The sequence below is a fragment of the Brassica oleracea genome, chromosome C9, assembly GCF_000695525.1.
Source record: "Brassica oleracea var. oleracea cultivar TO1000 chromosome C9, BOL, whole genome shotgun sequence".
In the NCBI taxonomy this organism is placed as follows: domain Eukaryota; kingdom Viridiplantae; phylum Streptophyta; class Magnoliopsida; order Brassicales; family Brassicaceae; genus Brassica; species Brassica oleracea.
The window spans coordinates 19131589-19148699 of record NC_027756.1 but is presented as its reverse complement, the minus strand read 5'-3'; the positions used below and the strand labels follow the sequence as shown (position 1 = coordinate 19148699).

The window sequence follows — 17111 nt, the reverse complement described above, 5'->3', positions numbered from 1 at the left end:
AAATGACGCTATTTTGCTAAAATAAAAATAAACTAAGAAAATTCTCCGTAAAAAACTATACATTTTTGTTAAAAAGCATGAAATTTTCATTGATCCAAAAATATAAACTTATTTTGGCTAAAACAAATTATATATAAACCAAGCATCCAAAATTCGAACCGAAAACAAGTTTATATCTTTTGAATCAGTGAAAAGTTCATGCTTATTTGTAAAAATGGGTAAGTTCACTATTTTGCGGTGAATTTTGTTAGTTTTTTTAAATATTTTAGCAAAACGACAGTTGTTTGATTTCCGTTAACAAAATAAATGTCGGTTAAGTTAAAATTAATGTTAACTAAAGTTATACCTAATTTTGTTCAGTCAACACATATTCATATGTTTTTTGGATTGACGAAGAGTTCGTATTTTCTTTGGCAAAAATGTGTAAGTTCAGTATTTATTTGATCATTTTTTTTCCAAATAATAGTATAAATTAATTATTTTCCATAACAGAAATTTTAAAGTATTTATATACATTTTTTCTCAATCTAATTTTGCGAATTTCGAGTAGGTTTGAGAGAGAGAGAACAAAAGATTTTTTTTTCTTTTTTCCTTGGGTTACGAGGCTTAAATTGGGACAAGCCTTCGTCGTCTTCTTCTTCTTCTTCTTGTTGATTTCACCTCTCTCTCCCGATTTTTCATGTCTCTTCCAAACAAACGCTCTACTTGCCCCCCAGCCGCTTCTTCTGCCTCCACCACTGACTCTTCTTACTCTCCCCCACCTCCCATGAAAAAGTCCAAAAACGGCCTCCACACTCCCTCCGATAAGGTTCCCTTCCCCATGGAGGACGAAGATCCAACCCCCTCCGCCGCAGCCAATCTCTCCCGGAAGAAGGCTACACTCCCCCAGCCCACTCCCACTAAGAAGCTCGTCATCAAGCTCAACAAAGGTTGATTCCTATCAATTCCCGATTGTTTTGATCGTAAAATCTGATGTTTCTTAGGTTTTATCTGTTTGATCTTAGGAGTTTGTTTGCGTAGTGTGTAAATCGAAGCTCTCGATTGATTGAAAATGACTCTCTGCACCGAACGATTGATTGTGTAGCGTAAGGCTTCTCAATTTTAGGGTTTTTCTATAGGCTTCCCGCGATTGGTTCAGACTCTGTGTGCTTTGCGATTGATTTGGATCGGGATTCACTGTTGAATCGAGCTTGATTGCTGATTTTGATTTGTTAATGAGTGGTTAGGGTTTATGTATTTCTGAATCTCTTTTCTCTAGCCAGATCCGTTATCTATGTTATGCATAATCTATCACGAAGCTTGATTCCTTGAGATGCTCTGGTTTAGCAATTGTGAGGATGTGGATAAAACCACTTTTCATCATTTGGAAGTTTCTGATTTTGTAATATATGTATATGTGTGAAGCCAAACCAACTCTACCAACAAACTTTGAAGACACTACCTGGGATAATCTGCAGTCAGCTATCAGAGCTATATTCCTCAAAAAGCCCTTTTCTTTCGACCTCGAGAGGCTTTACCAGGTACCAAATTTTCCCATCTTTCTTTCTTTGTTTGGTTTCTTCTTGTTTGTATTGTATGTGAAATTAGAAATTGTTGATTTTTTTATTCAGGCTGTTGATGACCTTTGCTTGCATAAGCTGGAAGGAAAGCTTTACGAACGGATGCAGAAGGAGTGTGAAGAGCACATCTCTGCCGCTTTACATTCTTTAGTTGGCCAAGACACCGATCTCTCTGTTTTCTTGTCGCTCGTTGAGAAATGCTGGCAAGATTTCTGTGACCAGATGCTCATGATCCGGAGCATAGCCTTGTCTTTGGATAGGAAGTATGTTATACAGAACCCGAATGTACGTTCATTGTGGGAGATGGGCCTTCAGCTTTTTGGGAAGCATCTTTCTCTGTCCCCTGATGTTGAGCAGAGGACTGTTACTGCTCTCTTGAGAATGATTGAAAAAGAAAGGTAATCTTGTAATAATTCCAGGCTTTCAGTAATATGTGAAGCAAGGTTTATTTATCCTATACCTTTATCATGTTTGTAATTTTTGAATGGTCCATGAGCTCTATTCCTGTCTAGCAATGATAGTTAGTTGTAAATAAAATATCAAGACGAATGAGCACTATTGTTAGTCATTCATTTATTTGACAATGTTTTCATGTGAATCTTTTGACCTTTCTTTTATGTCATTGGTCGTGCAGGTTAGCCGAAGCTGTTAATAGGACACTACTAAGCCATCTCTTAAAGATGTTTACTGCACTGGGAATATATTCGGAAAGCTTTGAGAAACCTTTCCTTGAATGCACTTCTGAATTTTATGCTGCTGAAGGAATGAAATACATGCAGCAATATGACGTTCCCGAGTACCTGAAGCATGTTGAGGTGCCTTGCATTACTTCATATAGTTTATCCGTACATGTTATTAGTTGATCTGATCTCTCTAAGGTTTCTACTGGTGATTGATGCAGGGAAGATTGCATGAAGAGAATGAAAAATGCATACTGTACATAGATGCATCAACCAGGAAACCATTGATATCAACTGTTGAAAAGCAACTTCTCGAGCGTCATATAGTTGCTATCCTTGATAAGGTTTAGATCCTGTCATACTTGTGGTTGCATATATTAGCAAATTTTTGTTTGCTTTACCCTTATTCTATGTCTGAACATACTCCAGGGTTTCACACCATTAATGGATGGACGTCGTACTGAGGACCTCCAGAGGATGTACACCCTTTTTTCTAGGGTCACTGCACTTGAATCAATGAGGCAGGCGTTAAGTTCCTACACTCGGAAAACTGGGCAGAAGATCGTTATGGATGAAGAGAAAGATAAAGATATGGTACAATCACTATTGGACTTCAAGGCTTCTCTTGACATAGTATGGGAAGATAGCTTTTGCAAGAATGAATCATTTGGTAACACCATTAAAGATTCATTTGAGCATCTGATAAATCTGCGCCAGGTATTGAATATTTATTTTGCTGATGATTGACTTATCTCTTGCTAACAATTTTACTTCCATATAAAAGCTACATACTGATCGTTGTGGAAGTGTCAACCTTATAATCTACAATGTTGCAATCTGTGGAATTTATAGCAATGCTTATGTACTGTATTTACTATTAAAAAATGAGGCATTTTTGGCTCTGGGTATAAACATATTTTTGGGCTCTGGTTACAGTAGTGTTGTCGCTAGTATCACTTCGGATACAAAATACTCTTTTGACCGATTTTATACAGTATATGGTACTAGCTCCAGTATCGAGCAAAAAAATACTTATGTAATATCAAGAATCACTTTGACAAAGTGCACATTAGCATTAACCATATTAAATCTGTAGATGTTTCAAGTTTGCATGTTAGTACGTGTTTAAATGATGAATGTTCCGGGTCTGTTTTGCAGAATCGTCCAGCTGAACTTATCGCCAAATTTTTGGACGAGAAGCTCCGTGCTGGGAACAAGGGTACTTCTGAAGAAGAATTGGAGAGTACCCTTGAGAAAGTCCTGGTTTTGTTCAGATTTATCCAGGTTACCTCCGATTCTTTACATCTAGTGCTGTGTTTGTCTACGTTGAATAACTGTTCCGGGTCTGAAAACCAGCTATTTGACCATCTAAATTAAGTTTTGCTGAAGTATTTCTATTTTTTTCTGATCAAAGGGTAAAGATGTGTTCGAAGCATTCTATAAAAAGGATCTTGCAAAGAGACTCCTGTTGGGAAAAAGCGCTTCCATTGATGCTGAGAAATCAATGATCTCTAAGGTAACAAAAGGATCTTGCAAAGAGACTCCTGTTGATTCCCACTGATTTTCTGTTTCTATTTCGGTAAGTTCTTACCCGCTGACCCAATCTTGGTGACACCTACAGCTCAAGACTGAGTGTGGTAGTCAGTTTACAAACAAGCTTGAAGGGATGTTCAAGGTCCTCTTTTCTTTCTCTTTCTCTATTTTTCTTAAAAGGATGTTGGTCTTAAACTTTTAGTAAAGGAATAAAGATCTGGAGTTTTATGCTTACAGTATATCCTAGTATTCATTTCTCTTTGAGTATTTTCTCCAGGATATTGAATTGTCAAAGGAAATCAACGAGTCATTCAAACAATCGTCTCAGGCCAGAACAAAATTGCCATCAGGAATTGAGATGAGTGTCCACGTTCTAACAACAGGGTATGACTATACATCAAATTCGTCCCGGACTATACGGTATAGAATGAGATATTTATAACAGCTTTTTAACCTTCCATGAATGATGCAGGTACTGGCCAACATATCCACCAATGGATGTTAAACTTCCTCATGAGTTAAATGTCTATCAGGTTTTACCAGAAGTTCCTTGTATATATGTCCCCCATGTTTTTTTTTTTTTGTTACATAAGTTTTTTTTTTGTAATGTATATATGTTTGTTCCGTAGGATATCTTCAAAGAGTTTTATTTGAGCAAGTACAGTGGGAGGAGGTTAATGTGGCAAAACTCATTAGGTCACTGTGTTTTGAAGGCAGATTTCTCCAAAGGTAAAAAGGAGCTTGCTGTTTCCCTGTTTCAGGTCAGTCCAATTTTCTCTTCTTTTCTTTTCCTTTTCAAGCTTTTCCTACCACTCATTTTTGATTTGATTCTTCACGTGCTGTCTTTGATCGTCTCAGGCTGTTGTGTTGATGTTATTTAACGATGCAATGAAACTTAGCTTTGAAGACATTAAAGATTCCACTGGCATAGAGGACAAAGAACTGAGAAGGACTCTTCAGTCGCTTGCTTGTGGGAAAGTTCGTGTCCTGCAGAAGGTTAGGCTAAAAAAAACTGGACTCTGTTAACTAGCCTTTCTGCTAAGGCAGAAACTACTGAGATCGTGGGTTTGCATTTTTTTCCCCCCAAATACTGATGCGCCTTGTGTAAATGTTATTGCAGTATCCCAAGGGAAGAGATGTACAAGACGGGGATGAATTTGATTTTAATGACACCTTTACGGCTCCTCTGTATCGCATTAAGGTACGTCAGTTATTTTCTTTTGGTTGTTTCACTTAAAAGTTTTCTAGAATCTCGCACATATGTAATAAACCAAATTATGATTATTTTCTGAGCGCAGGTGAATGCAATCCAGATGAAAGAGACGGTAGAAGAGAACACGAGTACAACAGAGAGAGTATTCCAGGACCGACAATACCAGGTTGGTTTACGATACTGTTTTTTCTTAGAACGAGCAAAGAGTTGACTAAGTGACTTTCCCATCACACTCCTTCCCTTACAGATTGATGCAGCCATTGTTCGAATCATGAAGACGAGAAAAGTCCTGAGCCATACTCTCCTAATCACCGAGCTCTTCCAACAGGTAAACTTTCTTCCTCTCTTTCTTAACGATATAAAAAGCCTCGACTCTTCTAATCTTTGACCATGTTGCTATGATGATGAGAGCTCTCACTCTCAGTACCGTTGTATATATGTAGTAGCACACTAAGCAAACGTATGTAGTAGCACACTAAGCAAACGTATGGTTTGCGTGTTTGTGATTTTGCAGCTGAAGTTCCCAATAAAACCCGCGGATCTGAAGAAGAGGATAGAAAGCCTGATCGATCGAGAGTACTTGGAGAGGGACAAGACCAACCCTCAGATATATAATTATCTTGCTTAGTCATAATCTCTCTTTGTTAAACCGTCTTTTCAACATTTATCTCTGCTCTGTATTACTGTATATTTATTCACAAGACAATGGCCGAGACTTTCTGAAAAAGAACAAAGTCCAAAGTTCCGATTATTACAGCCTCAACTTGGGCTTTTTTTTCTTCTTCCTTCACTTTCATATATCTTGATACAATGAATGTCGTCATGTTCTACTGCGATATGCAAGTAAAATTTTATTAGCTATATGACCAATTGTAAAGTTACACTCTGTGGGAAAATACAAGAAACTTGTTGGGGAATCCAAAAGCTCCTTTCCCACTTGTTTAGGATTTGTCTTTTCCACTTATCGGTCACGAATCAGGCAAGAAAAGAAAAGAAGAAACATAAAACATTTTTATTAATGTGGCGTTCACCTCCCTTTTTCGATGTGAAAAATGAGCTATATTCACCGCAGAGAAAAATCGATCTCTCAATCTTCTATTATAGTAAACACGAAAGTACAATATTCAGAGGTTATAGTTCCTGTCAACCTATTTTGATCTCTGTTACAAATCAGCAAGAGATGCAAATATAAATGGAAAAGCCTAGATAGCCTATTGAGAATCTAGTTCTCTCTAGCTCTCTCTCTTCAAACCCAAACTCTGGTCTCGAGCTTTCTCGAACTCCCACTCTTCCGTGCCTTTTTTAATGATTTGGATAAAGTTTGCATGCATCCCGAAAAACCATCATTATTATGGGAAAACGAACCAACGAAGGAAAAGTGTTTTACCAGGATATATAGTCAGAAATTTTAAAGAACATTAAATAATATATAAAGAATTAGGGTCAATCCAATAATCACCAATTGATTTTAAGTTCAATCCAATAATCACCGATTGATTTTAAGTTGGAAGTCCATAATTAAATTCGAATCTAACATGGTATCAGAGTCCAGATCTTAAATAACCTAAACTCCTAATTAAAATTAAAATTAAAATTAACGCTTCTGATCGGGTATAAAGATCGTGATTAACCCTTCTAACCGGGTATAAAAGTTGTGTTAAACTCGTTCGACCGAGTATAAATGTACTAAAGTTCTGAGATTTCTAGCTGATAAAAACTATTATCTCGAGGAGAGAAAGGTATTAGGGATATATATCCACGTCGAAAATTCTAAAAGACATTAAGTAATATATAAAAGTTTAGAGCTAATCACTGATCACCGCGTCAGAAAGACTCTGATGGCAGCCACGAGACAAAATTTGATCTCTCTCTCTCTCTTTTGTTTCGTTTTTGTTCTCTGATATCGTCCATTTAAAACACTTTTAAATATTTAACCCTATCCCCAACCTTCTTTTCTTTTTGGGTTCTGGGCCTTTGCTCGTTGCGTCTAAAATCTTCTTCTTTGATTTACCTTTTGTGTGTGTTTTCATTATGGGTTTTGTTTGATTTCACGGAAATCTATAGTCTTTCATTAGAATATACAACAAATGATTCGAAATGAATTATCTTTTTCTTCCTTTCTTGAGTATACTTATGATCTCATTATGTTCCTAACCAATTTGATCAGATAGATACTTCTTGCTAATTACCTTTAGTCTGTAAACTTTATCATGTGTGTGAGTCCCCAAAATCTAAGTTACCATCCAGTTCCGGTAGTGTTTTCTCGCGCAAATGGATCAATAATATGGGACCCTGAAGGAAAAAGATACATCGACTGACTTTCTCGCTGCCTACTCCGCTGTTAATCAGGTTAAAGCTTCATCCAAAACCTCACTCCTCCTCTCAGCTTTACCTAAAAGATACTACAAACTTTTTTTTTAACTTGTTTGTATTTTTGAAAATCGCCCCAGGGACATTGCCACCCTAAGATCATCATCAAGGCATTGCAAGAACAAGTGAAGAAGCTTTCCTTAGGTTCACGAGCCTTCTACAATGATCAATTCCCAATATTTGCAGAGCGTCTCACAAACATGCTCGGTTATGAGATGGTGCTTCCTATGAACACAGGCGCTGAAGGTGTCGAAACCGCTTTGAAAATTGCAAGAAAATGGTCATGAAAAGAAAAACAATATATAGGGTACAGTGGCGAATCCAAACTGATTTTTTTCACTAGGGCACACGGTGTAAAATTACCAGTAACAATATATAGTGTATATATGAAATTAGGCTCAGTAACACAATATTTTTGTAAAATATTATGGGTGCATATGCACACCCTCTCTCCTTACTAGCTTCGCCCTGGTGACAATGATGCTACTCGTGGATTCGGTCCATTGTTGCCTGGGAACCTTAAAGTTGATTTTGGTGACGCTGATTCACTTGAGAACATCTTTAAAGGTATTTAATAAATGGGTACTACTTATATGAGAGTTAATTAGTAATTGAGCTTGAGCTAATGAGTGGGTCATGTTATTGTAGAAAAGGGAGATAAAATAGCTGGATTTATTTTCGAGCCTATTCAAGGCGAAGCTGGAGTAAGTTCCTTAGAGATTGAATCATATACTGTGTTTTGTTTCTAAAATGTTTTAAAAAGTTGGTTTGGTTATAGGTTGTAATTCCTCCTGATGGTTATTTGAAAACTGTTAGCGAACTCTGTACAAAACAAAACGTTCTGATGATAGCTGATGAAGTACAAAGCGGTCTAGCGAGATCCGGGAAGATGTTAGCTTGTGATCGGGAAGAAGTTCGTCCTGACATGATGGTATGTTTTCTATACACTTCCCGGGAACAACGCCATTACATAGATTATTGAAATCATTTGAATCTGCTTCTTGAAAGTCAGATACTTGGGAAAGCATTAGGTGGAGGTCCAGTAAGTGCAGTGCATGCTGATAAAGATGTGATGCTTCATATCAAACCTGGCCAACACGGACGGTTCGCATAAGCTATCTTTTCTTATTAACAGAGATTAGCATCTAAAGCTTCTTATTTTTTTTTGTATTCCAGCAAATTTGGTGGGAACCCTTTAGCTAGTGCTGTGGCTATGGTTTCTTTAGATGTTATCGAGCAAGAGAAACTCGTCGAAAGGTTATGCTTGTTACTTTCTAAATCTCTCGGCTTCTTTCGATTAACATTTATTAGTTCTTGAATCTTGTAGATCAGCAAGTTTTGGAGAAGAACTGAGGATTCAACTGAATGAAATCAAGAAACAGTTTTCTAGTTACATCAAAGAAGTACGAGGAAGAGGATTGTTCAATGCGGTTGAGTTCAACAGCGAAAGCTTATCTCCAGTTTCAGCTTATGATATTTGCTTGAGCCTGAAGGAGAGGAGTTTTGGCTAAACCGACTCACAACACCATTGTCCGGTTAACTCCACCACTTAAAAAAAAGCAGCTCAACCGGTCTGGTTTCTTAAGCGGTTTACCACTGGTCATCGATATTTGATTATTTTCTATTCCTTTTGCCAGCTCTAATGAACTACGAGAAGGCTTTAAGGCTCTTCATGATGTGCTTGAGATTGATCTTCCAAATCTGCAGAAAACCAATTCCGGCAAAACTCCGGTTTCTCATTTAACCGAGTGTGATCGCTGCGGGAGAAACCTCTATGCTTGAACCAGACCGGAACTTGAGGAGGATCTGGTTTAAATTTGGTTTTTGTTGTGATTCCACAGGGGACAACACTGGTTCCGTTTAGAAAGTATATACTGCGTATTAGGCCGAACCGAATTGCAACGAGCTCGATAGAAATAACTCTGGTTTATTTCCGGTTTTGGCATTGAATAAAACCAAGATGGCTGTTTCAACATTTATAGGTTTTGCATTTATATTTCTGCTAAGAACTCAAAGAAAAATATAGTATTGTTTTATTTTCTTTGGTTTCCCCATTTTATGGTATTTGATTTTAAAAAGTTAACAGTACTTTTTCTGACTTACCAGTAAAAAGAGAGGCTAATTAATATATGATTTTGCAGTAAGAATAATTCTATTTGGATTGAAAGACTTGTTAAAAATATACAGATTTTTAAGAAAATAGTGATAAAAATCTGATATATACTTCAAAAGATTTTTTCCTATAACCATGTGCATGTATCCATGATTTTTTCATACATGGATGTATTAATGTATGCATACACGGGTTGCCATGTATATTCCATATATATTAACCAACTCAAGTTGGCCTAGTGGTACTTGAGGGAGCTTCGGCCCCGATACGGTCACGGGTTCGATTCGTGTTGGCCACGAGGGGTTTTACATGGGGTGCCTCTCGCCCTCCAGACCACTTCGCGTAACCAAGGACCCTTAAGTGGACGCTTAAAAATCCTGTAATGGCATGGGATTAGGCCCGGTGGGCTAGTCGATCACGCAAAAAGTGGTCGGATACTGGATTATCAAAAAAAAAAAAAAAAATGTTGCAGCCATGGTCATTACTCTAATGATTTTTAGAATTTTTAGAGAATTAGGTTGGTCCACGGAATTGCCTAATGTGGTTAAAGTATAAAAATCTTATTTAATAATTATCAAGATTAAAATATATATATATATTATTTAAAATTGAACTATATACCATATACCATATAAAATATATAAATATTTAATTTTGAAATTTACTTTGAACAATTTTTTTTTTCTATAAAGTTTTGAACAAACATTGACAGCTTATATTTAAAAATTATAAATTAATAAAATTATTAATCCGACAATGAAAATTTTGTTATCAATAATTTAAAGTTTTTGTTATAAAAGATACAAATGATCAAAAAATCATATGAGTAGAAAACATCATTTGATAGACATTAATATTAAAAATATACTATATATGTTAATATTATTTAAATTTAATTATATATCCTATCAAATACAAAAAATATATTGTTGGTTTAATAAAATTTATTTATACGTTAATGTAATAGTTATTCACTTTTTAATTATTCAATATATATTTATTATTATTTTATAATATGTAAAAAATATATAATACATAAAATAATTTATATATACATATGTTCATTACACGGATGTAATCTAGTGCAGATGTTATTACACGATGTGATAGCCCTTTTTATCTGACTAAGATCATTTTGAATGGTAAATTATATTAAGAGAACAAAAAAAAATGAAAAACATCTTTAATAAATATTTTGAAACCATTAATTAAGTAACACATAACTTTGACGAGATTTCAAAATCTATTTAAATTCAGTAGGGGTGGACAAAAAACCCAAACCGAACCGATCCAAACCAAACGGTGCTCTTTACATAATCCAATTGGTTCATGTTTTACTCAACCCGAATGGTTTGGTTTGGTTTGGGTTCAAATTGAACCAAACTGAACCAAACCAATAATCCAATATATTTTTATCTATAAATATATATATATATGTTAACATATTGTAAATTTTAGTTAAAGTTTTGTTTTCCATTTTTTCTTAACTTCCATATATTTAAAAAAAAAATCTAAATATGATTCAAATAATCCTAATACCTAAAGATTGTAATGAAAACAAAACTTAAAAACTATAAGTATCTAAATCGTAGCCATCTCGTTTCGTTCATCGTCTCCAATTTTCATTCTCTAAATTATGTAACAAAGTTATTATAGGATCAATAAAAACAAAAAGGTAGATGCAAATAGTTTTTTAGTTAATAGGTTTTGGAATGCTTACAAGTCTTTGTTACGCTAATTAGATTACAAATAGTCTGTTATTTGCTTATTATGTACGACGTGGTTAAGAGTTTTTTCATCGAGCTTTAAATTGTTTTTTGTTTCATAGATTTTTAAAGAAAACCAAACTAAATCTAAACCAAACCGAATTAAACCGAACCAAACTAAACCCAAACCGAACTCAAACCAAAGCTACTTTGGTTTTAATTGGGTTGAGTTTTATAAAACCCAAATTAACCAAACCAAACCGAACCCAAGCCGAACCCGAAACTAAACCGATATGCCCACCCCTAAAATTCAGTACAATGTTTGGTAACTTAACCAAAACAAAGGAGTGAATTTGGAAATTTAGCCTCAAGGAGCAAGGTGGTTACTGATTAGTGAACATTTGTAACATACTTAAATTTAATCAAACCCGAGCTGAACTATTTCTAACTTTTATTTGAGAGTTTAATAGTTTATGAACCTATAAATTCATTAGAACAAAAAAAAATTGTGCCACGTAAGCTTAACGAAGACTCAACCAAAAGAAAAAATTACTGAAGAGAGTTTACAGAAGAACATAAAAAGAAAGACACTAGGTTGGTTTAGGACTTTCTGTTGTTGTCTCAAGCAATGTGTTGAGCCAAAGCAAGAATCTTGAGATGCTTCTTCTTACGAAGCTCATGAGGAACAGGACCAAACACTCGAGTACCAATCGGCTGGCGATCAGTTTTAGTCTTCTTGTCTTTGTTATCAACAAGAACAACGGCGTTATCATCAAACCTAACTTCGCTTCCATCAACACGACCTCTCTGCATCGCAGCTCGCACAACCACGCCATACACAACCGCTCCTTTCTTCACTTTACCGTTTGGCATGGCTTCTTTCACCGAAGCAACTATCGTATCCCCAAGCCTAGCTCCTTTCTTACCTTTTAGCGCTTGAATACACATCACTTTCTTGGCTCCCGAGTTGTCCACGACTTTGAGAACCGTCCCCATTTGAATGAATGTCCTTCGCTGTTGCTGCTGCTTCCACACAAAAAAAGAAGAAACATCAAACATTAATACACCTAGAAACTTTTAGATATCAATAACTGTACAGAAGGAAGCAAACACAACTAAGTTCAGAAGCAATAGTGACCACAAATCTACTGTTTTTAAAACATCAAACATGAATCATTTAAAATCTAGTATTATTGGACTTGACATTTCATAAAGTATTTTGAAATTTAGAATTATTGAAAATATTTTAAGTAGTTTTCTAGTGATTTCTTAGTAGATTTTTTTAAAAGAAACAAAAAAAAAAACTAAATCTTATAGTAACAATAACCATATTAAATTCACCAATTCATCTAAAAGAATTTTAAAACTCATTAAAATAAAATCACTTCAATTTCAAGATTGAATACACCCCTAAGTTGAAGAAGGTATTTGACCTGAGAGAGGCTAGCTTCATTCATCATTCCATAAGAGGTATTCATTAATCCGGATAAATCATTCTTAAGACCACCAAGCAATGAACGACCTGCTCATTATATTATAAGATCAGACAACAACAAAACAAATATTTTGAGCATAAATTGATAAGACCATCAAACAAAAACACAAACAAAAAAAAAACAAATGTTATGGCATATGAATCAGTCTTTCAAAATCAGTTACAAAGTTCAAAACTTTTGATTTAATCTCATATCATTACTTCGAAATTCCCACTAGTATCTTACCACGAGATAATCTGGAAGCAAAAGCTGCCGCCATTTCTACAATTCACAAGTTTCTATCATTATGTCAATACTAAAGTAAAAACAAAATAATGAATAATCTTATCGTGAAAGGGAATGGATCTGGAAAAAGGATAACTTACGAGTTGTTGATGGAGAAACAAAAAAAAAACAGATTCGTTGCGGAAGAATCGGATCAGTGAGTGACGAGAGGGGGCGAGGCAGACGGTGAAGCGGAAGGTTCAAGGCTGGCAACAAAGGTAAAATAGCAGGTTTAGTCAAGGGTATAATGGTCATAATGTTTGATTCTCCGGTATGTTTCTTCTTTCGGCCCAGACATTTCAGTTCTTATAGCTATTTTAAGCAATAAAAATTAATATATTATTATAAATCCATATTTTAAAATTTTGAAGGAACTTTTATTTACAATTATTTTAAGCAATAAAAAATGAATTATTTTTTCGTTTATTAACAATTAAACACATGCTAAAAATTGTGTTTAGATGCATTTTTAAAACTCGTCTTAAAAGGAATTTCGGATAGGTTTAATATTGAAGTCTGGGTGAAAGGAAACTCATTTAAAGTTGTAAAAGTCTGAAATAATCCCATCTAAAATTTAGGAGAGGACATCTAAGTGAAATCTCATAAAGCTCATCGAGTAAATCAACACAATAATGGAGCAAGCGTCTCTCCTGTTGTTGACACATCAGACTTTTAGAGTATTGAGAGATAGATATGTCAACAGATGAAAAAACTATAAAACACATTTCGTTTGTACACATCTGAACTAATATTGACACATAAGCTTGCAACTCCATCCCAACGAGGAATCAATCGCCTTTGCTTCCGTGAAGATCAAGCCGTTCCGTAAGGGATATAGATGCCTCGCCTCAACAAATTGTGTTGATGGTGGCACGATGTATGGTTGAAATTATCCCTCGTCTTCAAGGGATGTCTAGGGAAATTGATCAGATGAAAATTCCTATGATTTACAGTATAATGATCTCATTCGTGGATGTTAATTCTGGTCCTGAATCGCTTCTGGTTAAGGATGGGTTTGTGGTATCTGGGTCGGGTTCGGCTGAAAAAGTTGTAAGGTTATGGGAGATGATTTCAGAGGAAACGAAGGAAAAGGTGAGCTTGGCCATTTGTTGGAAAAGTATATATGATAATCTGCTTTATGTTGTCTCCTTCAATATGGGGAAAATTAACTGAATTTTTAGTCATTCATGAAAGAGTGATTATGAAGCATTAGAGTTTTGTATAATAGAGTATTTATATCTTCTTTCAGCTGCCCGTGCTATATATTCGGTGAAAATATGATGAGAACTGGGTTTGGTTCTTGGTTTCTTCATGATATTGATTATATTAAACCCCCTAAAGATCTTTTTAACTATAGAGTTATCTAACCTTTTTGTTTACCAAGTCCTTGAGTTCCGGTCACTTAAAAGGCTTAGCTTCCTATGTATCGGACTTGCTATATCTAAAATTACATCAGTTATTTGATCTGTTTGCTTAACATGTTTTCAGTCAGTCTTATGTTAATTCTGAAGAAGGTAAAGATGGATGTGATGACAACTTTGGTGCACACCTACAGAGAATCAAAGATGGCAATAAGCTTCTTGTCTCTAATTGGAGGAAGAGTTTTCACATGGCTGGGCCACTGACCTTTGAGACTAAAGAGTTCGTTGTGGATATGAATGACAAAAAAGTTGATGGTTCTTCATCTAGGTGATGCTCTTTGTAGATGGATTTATTTTTTTCCAGTGATGGGATCTGCACTCTTTTTTTTACAGTTTTTGGTAATTTGAATTTATTCTTTTGGCATGAGGGAAAGGCAATTCAAAGTTGCTGTTAGGCCTGAACTTTATCAGCTCAGCAATTTCTTCGCAGGAAACAAAGAAATGATGCTCAATACGAAACGATCCAAGTTCTGAGTGTTGTTCTCAGCAATATGACATCGCAAAGGTAAGTACAGACAAAAAAATCACTGACTGAACAAGATATTCACTGTATTTACTATTTGTATTTATGTACTCTATTGTGATTAGAAAATTCAAATCATAAACTAACGGTACACGTCTGTTGTTGGGACATTATTTAGGCCGCCATAGAGGCAATGAAAAGTGTTTTGTATAAGAAGATTAGGAGAGGAAAATTTAAAAAGTGGTGAAGAATGTTGAGGATCTGATGAATTTAGAGCCTCATGAAGTTTATTTGAGTTTATTTGAGCTGATTTTCTCATGATTGTTCGTAGCTCTGAACATGTTTGTTGAACCTTTGTTGTGATCTTGAGAATAATCTTTAATGAAACTGAGATTTCGAAATTTTGTGTTTCTTTTGTTTGGTAGATTGGGAGATAAAGATTCTCAATCCACTAAAACAAAATTTCAGGGCAGGATCTTCAGGAAGCCTGATTTATCGTATTTTTGTAAATCTTCTTTCCTTATTATTATTTTACGTAAAATGTGAAAGACATCGAAGAAGTAAGCAAAAAAAGAAAGTTGCGTCTGTGATTTTGATGGCCTTAAGAGAGGTAGGTTTGAGTCTCCTCTTGAGCCATATTATAATCTAATTTCAAATATGTGATTCTTAGTTCTGGCAATTTTAGGGTCTTTCGGACCTTTTCTTGAAATTGTTGGAAGTAGATTTCATGTCATGTGTACACTGGAAATGAAATTACAGAGATTTTATATTCAATCAAGCATTCCCTTTCTAATATCAATATACAAATAGCAAATAGACAATAAGAAACCAAAAATTGTTCTTACATTTTGGTAAGTTTCAAGTTTTAGCACCTCTACACAAAATGATCCTTGAAACATAAGAACTGATTTTGGAAATTGAATTGTCAGCTGAGAAGGATTTTATCCGTTAATACTTACTTGTAGTATGGTTTTACAATATTTTATCCGTTAATACTTACTTGTAGTATGGTTTTACAATTTTCCTTTTTTCTAAAAGGGAGAAAGGAATTTGTTCTTCATTTTAATTTCCTATTGAATTCTAACTCATAAGTATTATGGAGATCGTGTTCAAAAAACAAAAAGTATTATGGAGACATAAAGTTTCTTTTAAAGATAGGTTTATGTTAGATCTATATGCCAAAGTTGTATATGATGATCTCAAGGGAATAAAAGACATTGTAAAAGCTAAAGAGTGAATGTTAGACTTTTTTTCCTGCGAAATTTTCTAAATGTTTTAGCATGGTTCTTTGCTCATAGATACGTTTCGTGCTAGCACATTTTTTCAAGAGGATTTTGGTGTGTTTCCTATAAAAATCACCTAAGAAACAAGTCCAGCTCTGATTACTCTTGCTAAACATAGAAGAAAAAAAGGCATACTTTTAAATGGCACCTTATGCTATGTGACAAATTGTTATTATATTTATTGGTGTATATGCTTTCTGAAAATTCTAAAGAAATATTGATACACTATTAACAGTGGTAGACAACACATTATCCAAATTAGCTAAATACCAATTCAGTAAAAATATTAAATTTGTATAAAGTCTCACTCCGCGGCGTAGCGCCGATATTTACCCAGTATGTGTAATTTTGAAATAAACATGTAAAGAGGTATACTTATCAAGTTTCCTAGTTTTGAAATATACAGTAATTTGAAATTCTTAGTGGCTATAACTTGAAATCTATTCTATTAAAACAACAGTATGACCAATTGATAAAAGTATGGTCCAACTAATTTTAAGAAACTGATTATTTTATAACTGCATCAATAATATTCATTTTTATTTAAAACAACTTACCGTAATTCCCTATATAACTCATAAGAATCAAAGGAAAATAGTGGGCCCACTTCTCTCAACTACATTGATTAACCGACGTTTAAGATGTGAATAATTATACTTTTTTTGTTGTTTCCAAATGTGGTTATGCCTATTTATATTACCTCAAATATAACCATCTTATATATTATGCATAATGTAATACCTTTTATAATCCCTAATATAAACGTTTAATATTTGACCTAACATCAGTTAATATAATACGTTCAAAAATATATAAATATTTAAATGTTTTTAAAATCTATTCTATTAAATTAGGAACATGACCTATTAATAAAAGTTTAATCCAATTATTGTTTTCTCCATATAACCTACTTAAAAAATAAATTAAATATTTTATAACTGCATTTTAAATAAAGCAAAATAAACAAATTATACAACACATAATTTGTAACTTCCATCCCAAAATTCTCG

At 34.5% G+C, this 17111-nt stretch overlaps 4 protein-coding genes across 11 annotated transcripts; 3 read left to right on the top strand and 1 right to left on the bottom strand.

Annotated features, from left to right (window-relative positions):
- The first annotated feature begins 679 nt into the window (after positions 1–679).
- LOC106318912 (cullin-4) lies at positions 680–5757 on the top strand. The gene is made up of 17 exons (XM_013757073.1): positions 680–929; positions 1405–1520; positions 1611–1957; positions 2194–2374; positions 2461–2583; positions 2669–2956; positions 3398–3523; positions 3654–3755; positions 3861–3914; positions 4050–4156; positions 4245–4305; positions 4402–4533; positions 4631–4768; positions 4893–4973; positions 5071–5151; positions 5233–5313; positions 5500–5757. The coding sequence occupies exons 1-17, from the start codon at positions 680–682 to the stop codon at positions 5611–5613; spliced, it is 2382 nt and encodes a 793-aa protein (XP_013612527.1). The 3' UTR covers positions 5614–5757.
- Positions 5758–7819: 2062 nt separating this feature from the next.
- Positions 7820–9309, top strand: LOC106314501 (ornithine aminotransferase, mitochondrial; the record flags this gene model as incomplete). Its single annotated transcript, XM_013752366.1, is given in 7 exon segments — positions 7820–7922; positions 8004–8059; positions 8134–8286; positions 8368–8459; positions 8532–8612; positions 8683–8847; positions 8849–9309. Coding segments are annotated over 7 exon segments (771 nt in total), but the record flags the coding sequence as incomplete, so codon positions are not given.
- Positions 9310–11641: 2332 nt separating this feature from the next.
- On the bottom strand, positions 11642–13229 carry LOC106315947 (50S ribosomal protein HLP, mitochondrial). 4 transcript variants are annotated; one of them, XM_013753796.1, is made up of 4 exons: positions 13036–13229; positions 12896–12931; positions 12608–12696; positions 11642–12194 (listed from the first exon to the last, which is right to left on the bottom strand). In XM_013753796.1, exons 1-4 carry the CDS (start codon positions 13187–13189, stop codon positions 11796–11798), a joined length of 678 nt encoding a protein of 225 aa, XP_013609250.1. In that variant the 5' UTR covers positions 13190–13229; the 3' UTR covers positions 11642–11795. The 4 variants fall into 4 exon arrangements, with proteins under 4 accessions (XP_013609250.1, XP_013609249.1, XP_013609252.1 ...); XM_013753795.1 differs by having other exon boundaries at positions 11642–12197; positions 13036–13226; XM_013753798.1 differs by having other exon boundaries at positions 11642–12197; positions 12896–12948; positions 13036–13196.
- A 351-nt stretch (positions 13230–13580) lies between these two features.
- On the top strand, positions 13581–15408 carry LOC106317074. Of its 5 annotated transcripts, none has more exons than XM_013754933.1 (4): positions 13581–14026; positions 14490–14623; positions 14786–14860; positions 15244–15408. In XM_013754933.1, exons 1-4 carry the CDS (start codon positions 13799–13801, stop codon positions 15362–15364), a joined length of 558 nt encoding a protein of 185 aa, XP_013610387.1. In that variant the 5' UTR covers positions 13581–13798; the 3' UTR covers positions 15365–15408. The 5 variants fall into 5 exon arrangements, 3 of the variants coding, with proteins under 3 accessions (XP_013610387.1, XP_013610389.1, XP_013610388.1); XM_013754935.1 differs by having other exon boundaries at positions 14446–14623; XM_013754934.1 differs by lacking the exon at positions 15244–15408 and adding an exon at positions 14997–15219 and having other exon boundaries at positions 14427–14623.
- Positions 15409–17111: the final 1703 nt, after the last annotated feature.